Source organism: Erythrolamprus reginae, chromosome 2 (assembly GCF_031021105.1).
Source record: "Erythrolamprus reginae isolate rEryReg1 chromosome 2, rEryReg1.hap1, whole genome shotgun sequence".
Taxonomy (NCBI): Eukaryota; Metazoa; Chordata; class Lepidosauria; order Squamata; family Dipsadidae; genus Erythrolamprus; species Erythrolamprus reginae.
This window is the reverse complement of record NC_091951.1, coordinates 61,569,698-61,575,697: the sequence shown is the minus strand read 5'-3', so window position 1 is coordinate 61,575,697 and position 6,000 is coordinate 61,569,698. Positions and strand designations below refer to the sequence as shown.

Here is a 6,000-nt window from a genome sequence, read left to right as displayed (position 1 = left end):
GTCTTCTCTCCAATTCATGTTCCAGCGGGGCTAAAATAAAAAGATATTGGGTGGGGGAGGTGGGCTCGCTTCCTCTTTCTCTAATGTTAACCCGTCGACCGGGCCGCCGTCCCTCCCCCCCTTGCTTGGCAACCGGCGGGCGTCAGAGAGGGCACTAGCCACGGCGCGAGCCAGGTGACACGCTTTAACGGGATAAACCCGGGCTAGGTGACGCGGGCGTTGACAGGCGGGCGACAGTTTGAAGGCACCTTCCGCGCGAGGGGGGAGGGGGCGCAGCAACTTCGGAGACGCGGCGGGCTCCTCCGCGTCCTCTTCCGACCAACTCCTCACACTTGTCCCCCCCCCCCCCGCTCCACCAACGCAGAGGAGGGCGAAGCGCACGCCTCCCCACCATCACTCACTCCCCCTCCCCGTCACACTTTCGCCGGAGTGGGGGAGGGGGCATACCCGACCCGCACCTCGGCCACCCTCTCGGCTCCCAGTGGCAGGCGGCTGAACCGAGGCGGGGTCACATGCTGGCCTTGTGGGTGGCCAGGCGCCGCCCAAACGACGACGACGACGACACGCTCCTCTCGGTTCTCGCACGAAAGCGGGGCGACCTCCCTTTGCCGCCGAGGGAGCCGTTTGCCCGCCGCCGTCGCGACTGACGGGCTTGAAGGGGGTGCCGCGCGTGTGAGGTGGAGGGGGGGTGCGCTGCACGTTCCCCTTCCCTCGCGCTAGCGGTAGCCCAAGGCCGAGCTGCCCGGATTGGCCGGGGAGGGCCGCGAGCTCCGCCCGCTGTAGCCGTGCTTGCTTGGCTTGGAGAGAGAGAGCGAGAGGGAGGGAGGGGAAGAAGAGCGGGGCTGCGCTCCCCTGCGCTGCCTAGTCTGGAGCGGGAGCCTGGCAGCGGCAGGAGCGGCGGCGGCGGCGGCTGCTGAGGAGCCGCCGGAGCCTGCTGGTCGGAGGAGTCCGCCCCGTTGCCTTCCGCTCCGGGTGCGCGAGGCGAGGAGAGGGGGCCCCTTCTCCACCGATCCATGACCATGGGCGACAAGAAGAGCCCGACCAGGTGAGGAAGAGGGAAAGAAGTCGGGGCGCTTTGGCGAAGCGGGTTCTAAAGAGAGAGAGAGAAAGAGCGAGGGCTTCTCCTAAGATGGAGGGAGTGTGGAAAGGGAATAGAAAGGAGTATGCGCGGGTGCCAGCTAGAGCACCCACCTCCGCCTTATGCTCTGGGGAGGCGCTGCGTGTGGGGACTAGGCCACAGAGTGGTAGTAGGAGTAGTGGTGGTGCTAGTAGGAGTAGTGGTGGTGGTAGAAGGAGAGGGGGCTTTTAAGATGGAGGAAGTGGGTAAGGAAGAGAGCCTTATTTGTTTGCCTGCCTCCCTCCCAGCCAGGTAGGGAAAACTCCTTTTTTTCCAATGGGGTTGGGTGGAGAGGAAGGGAAGCTGGAAGCTCCTTGTGTGGTAAGACGGAGTGGGGGTTGGGGGGTGAGGCTGCATTCTGTGCCCAGGGTGGCTCTTAAGATGGAGGGAGTGTGTAAAAGCAAAGCGGAGAGCAAATGTTTGTGTTCCTCTCTCTCTCTCTCTCTCTCTCTCTCTCTCTCTCTCTCTCTCTCTGTGTGTATGCATGTGTGTCGGTGCCAGGGCTAATCTGGTGTTAGAGCAGCTATGGCGGCTCCTCACTCTCTTTTCACACACATACATCTCCTCACACTGACTTCTTCCAGACAAAGGGAGATTTAACAAGGTAAAAGAGGGAGAGAGAGACAGACAGACAGAGACAGACAGACAGAGGGGGCGCATGCAGGGACACGCCTACAATCCTTTAAAGTACAATTAAGCTCCCCCTCCCCACCAAAAAAAGAGGGAGGGTTTCAAGCCCTCTCAGATGCCTTTCACCATCCTTTCCCCTTCCCTTCTAGATTCACTGGTACTCCGTGTTGAGTGAAAATCGATTGTCTTGGGATTGAAGATTGAGAGGAAATGTTATCCTTTCCTCTCTCACTCAGGGATATAGTAATGGGGGAAAGCAGAATATGTATCTGGTGAGAGTGAAGCACATTGTGGTTCAGGTTTATAAGTGTTTATAACCTCTTCCTGCTCCCCCCTCCCTTTTACCTCTTTCCAAAAAATATGATTACTTTTTTTTTAGCAAGAAAAGAAGCAGGCAAGCAGAATGTAACATGAAATAGCCTTGTTTTATTATATTGTTTCTAACACATTTTATTTCTTCTCTCCTCCTTTACCCTTCTTCATATATGCACTTCTCAAGACCCAAAAGGCAAGCTAAACCTGTAGCTGATGAAGGTTTTTGGGATTGTAGTGTCTGCACTTTTAGAAACAGCGCTGAAGCCTTCAAATGCAGCATATGTGATGTCAGGAAAGGCACCTCTACAAGGTACATAATCATACTGAAATGTCTCCATTCTTAATTGTAATAAAGTTGACTTGTTGATTTACCATAGTGGTAACAGCATGAAATAACTGGAAGAGAAAGGTGTTTAAACTTGGTATTTTGTGTTGTGACCTTTCAATAAAAGGTTTGAATATTTGTAAAGGTATAATATTTGATATTGTTAATAATATGGCCTGTTTATAAGTCAAAAGTTACTGAGTATTTCTTGGGACATTTAGATATAATTGGAAGCTTGGGTTTTTCTGTGCCATTTTGGTTTCAGGAATGTTGCTGAATAAAATAAGAGGTGATGAGAGAAAGCGGCATTAATATCTTCAATTTATCAATATATTTGGATGTGAAATAGTATGCTACAGTATGAAGAGTGTAAACATTTAGATTTGTGTGCATTTTAAGTATATTGGATGTTATATGTGAAATACCAGAGCTTAGTAGAAAGCCTGTGTTTTCCAGAATAATATAAAGTATAAAACTAGATATAAAAGTATATGATAAATGTAGAAATAATTATTTATGAGAACTTGGGGTGTCCTTTCTCTCATTCTGATTGTTATTTAGATTTCTGGAAATTCTTTCAAAAGATTAAAGCTGTTACAGATACTTCTTTCAGGTAGTTAAGTTTAGAAGTCACCTATTCTGTATCCTCACAGGGATTTTTTAATGATGAAAGTAATGGTATATGTTGTTGCAGACTTTTTATGTTAATTATTTCTATAAAAATAGTTATTTGTGTGAAGTTTAAACTTTTAGGCAGCAGATTATTTGGGGAGTTAAGTGACTTGGAACAGTTCAGAATATATTCACAATATTTGGATATTTATTTAATCAAATAAAATCCTTTTACAGGAGCGAAAGCTCTATATGACATGAAGGCTTTTTTGTGTGTGTCTTCTGAATACATTCCTATAGATCTGTAATGGCAAACCTATGGCATGTGAGCCACAGGTGGCACGTTGAGCCATATCTACCGGCATACGAGCCATTGCCCTAGTTCAGTTCCAGCTGATTTTTGGCTTGCGCTGAAGCTCTGCGAGAGCATTTGTGGCCTCTGGAGGACCTCCAGGGAGTGGGGAAGGCTGTTTCCCCCTCTCCCTAAGCTTCAAGAAAGCCTCTGGCACCCGAAGAGGGTGAAAAATGAGTCTATGGGGCCTATTGTAAGTTGGGAATCAGGAGAGCAGGGGGTCATGCTTAGGGGGAAGTTTGTGAGGGCCATGTACACAATGTGGTGGGTGGGGAGCAGGGGCATTGTATTATGGGTGTGGGCATGCATGCGTGTGCAATAGCGCATGGGCCCACATTTTGGGCAGCTGAGGAAAAAAGATTTGCCATCACTGCTATAGATAATACCTTTATCTTTGCAAGTCTTATACTTTTGTAAACAGAACTGATTTAGCCTTGAGAAAGTAAGTATTGTAAAGAGACAATACTTGTCTGAATCCTCCTGTAGCTCTTATTTTCAAACCTGTTAATATTCATTTGTTCCTTTATTAAAATATTTTTAAGATTAGCATTTTAGCCTACATTTATTGGCGATAGACATCCAGCTTTTGGATAGATATAGTCTGTATCTATAAACACAGCGTGCTTACATTGTGCATGATTGAGACTCTTTTCCAACCAAGAAAATCACCTTTGTATACTGGTAGTACATCTAACAAGTTGTGTGGATCTTTTAGCTTTAGCTGTTACAAAGGAGACTGGAAGGTTATTATTTCCAAATACAATTGTTTTTTAATTCTCTATTCCCACCACCCTGCTTTGGAATATTTTTTCAGTTGTGGTATGATGTTACTTAGTTCTTTGTAGTAGATTCTTATCCACCTTCACCTCTTTCTGCCTCTTTCACATTCTTTGCAGGGCTGTGGAAGAGCCCACCAAGGAGATGGACAGGAGTTTTCATAAGTTCTGTCGGTTTGGGTTTGTCTCAGAAATAAGAAAGGTCAACTAATTCCCCAGTAATTAGGGGTTATTGTTGTTTTTGATACACAGAACAGTTGACTAGGGCAGAGGTAGGCAAAGTTGGCTCTTTTATGACTTGTGGACTTCAACTCCCAGAATTCCTGAGCCAATCATGCTACCTCAGGAATTCTGGGAGTTGAAGTCCACAAGTCATAGAAGAGCCAACTTTGCCTACCTCTGGATTAGGGAATGAATATGTATTTTTTTTAAAATAAATTACCATATATAACTGGCCATCTCACAACAGAAGATTCTGGATGACATACAACAATAAAACAATACATAAAAACATCATTAAAATATGATTCTTAAAAATCATTCTTGAAAATGTAAACCATCAGATATAGGAAAGATTATAAATGAATAAAAGAGCTATCTAAAAATATCTCCAGTCCCCCAGGACCTCCAGCCTAATGACAAAGGCAGGTCTTGAGGGAGTTAATGGAACATTAGCAGGATGAAACTAACCTCACTTTGTGGGGTGGGGGAGAAGATTTCAGAGGCAGACCCTACAGCAAGGGTCTGCCTCCTGAGACCACCAAATATAAGTCCCTAGCAGATGGGGCGCAAAGCATGCCCTCTCTGCCAAACCTAGTGGCACAGGCAGATATAATTGTAGAAAATCGGTTCCTCAGGTAACCTAGATAAATATAACTCAGATAAATATAGTCCATTATAAGATTGTGTCTGTTAGGGGCAATATCTAACACTCTTTGGGTTAGTTAAAAGTCCTTTGTGCAAGTTAGAGAACTCGTGAAGTTACTTATCCCCTCATTCCATCACCTATTTCAGTGTGCTTCACATACAGGACTACTGGCTAAATTTTCTCTGTAGTCCCCCCCCCCCTTTGGAATGTTATAAGTACTGTCTTGTGTTTAATTTATTTTACATTGGTAATCATAGAAACATGGAAGACTGGTGGCCGAAAAAGACCTCATGATCCATCTAGTCTGCCCTTATACTATTTTTTTGTATTTTATCTTAGGATGGATATATGTTTATCCCAGGCATGTTTAAATTCAGTTACTGTGGATTTACCAACCACGTCTGCTGGAAGTTTGTTCCAAGGATCTTGGATAATCAGGATAATCAGTTATGATTTCTCTGTATATTAGGTATACAGTGTTTGAGATCAATTGTAAGCCCTTTCTATAGGGCTGGGCCGACTTTATAATGCAGATTTCATTCCCATGAGCAATTGCATTTATGAAATAAAACAAACTTCAAGCCCTCCCATAATACAGCTGATGAATTTTTTTCCTTGTGAGATGCAGAAGCTCATCACCACATCTGTATAACTAAATTCCAAGACCTCTATGTATATTTATTAGTGTAATGCATTTAATATTTTTTTTAAAAATAAAACAATTTTAAGGTAACATAGTTATTTACAATGATATTCATGATGTTTTATATAATTTTAACTATAGAGTGAAACTGAATATGGCAAACAGTTTAAATAACATTAGGTATTTGAACTTTAGATATGAGTTTCTGATTGTGGCTTGGAATTATGTGTTACTGTATATGACGCATGTTGTTTTCTAGGGGAATTTTTTTTTAATAGATACTTGAAGTAAAAAAATGCCACACTAGTTGACTATTACTCAGAATATTTACATCTAAAGCAACAGTTGTTTGCATGTTTTCA

At 44.4% G+C, this 6,000-nt stretch overlaps 1 protein-coding gene across 2 annotated transcripts in view; it reads left to right on the top strand.

Moving 5' to 3' along the window:
• Positions 1-205: 205 nt before the first annotated feature.
• Positions 206-6,000, top strand: part of RYBP (RING1 and YY1 binding protein) — a 60,442-nt gene continuing 54,647 nt past the window's right edge. The window contains exons 1-2 of one of the 2 annotated variants that reach the window (XM_070738240.1): positions 206-1,045; positions 2,247-2,372. In XM_070738240.1, coding sequence (XP_070594341.1) covers positions 1,014-1,045; positions 2,247-2,372 — 158 coding nt within the window. In that variant the 5' untranslated portion in view covers positions 206-1,013. Of the gene's footprint in view, positions 1,046-1,295; positions 1,370-2,246; positions 2,373-6,000 lie in introns of those variants that run through there. The other variant, XM_070738238.1, reaches the window with a different exon arrangement.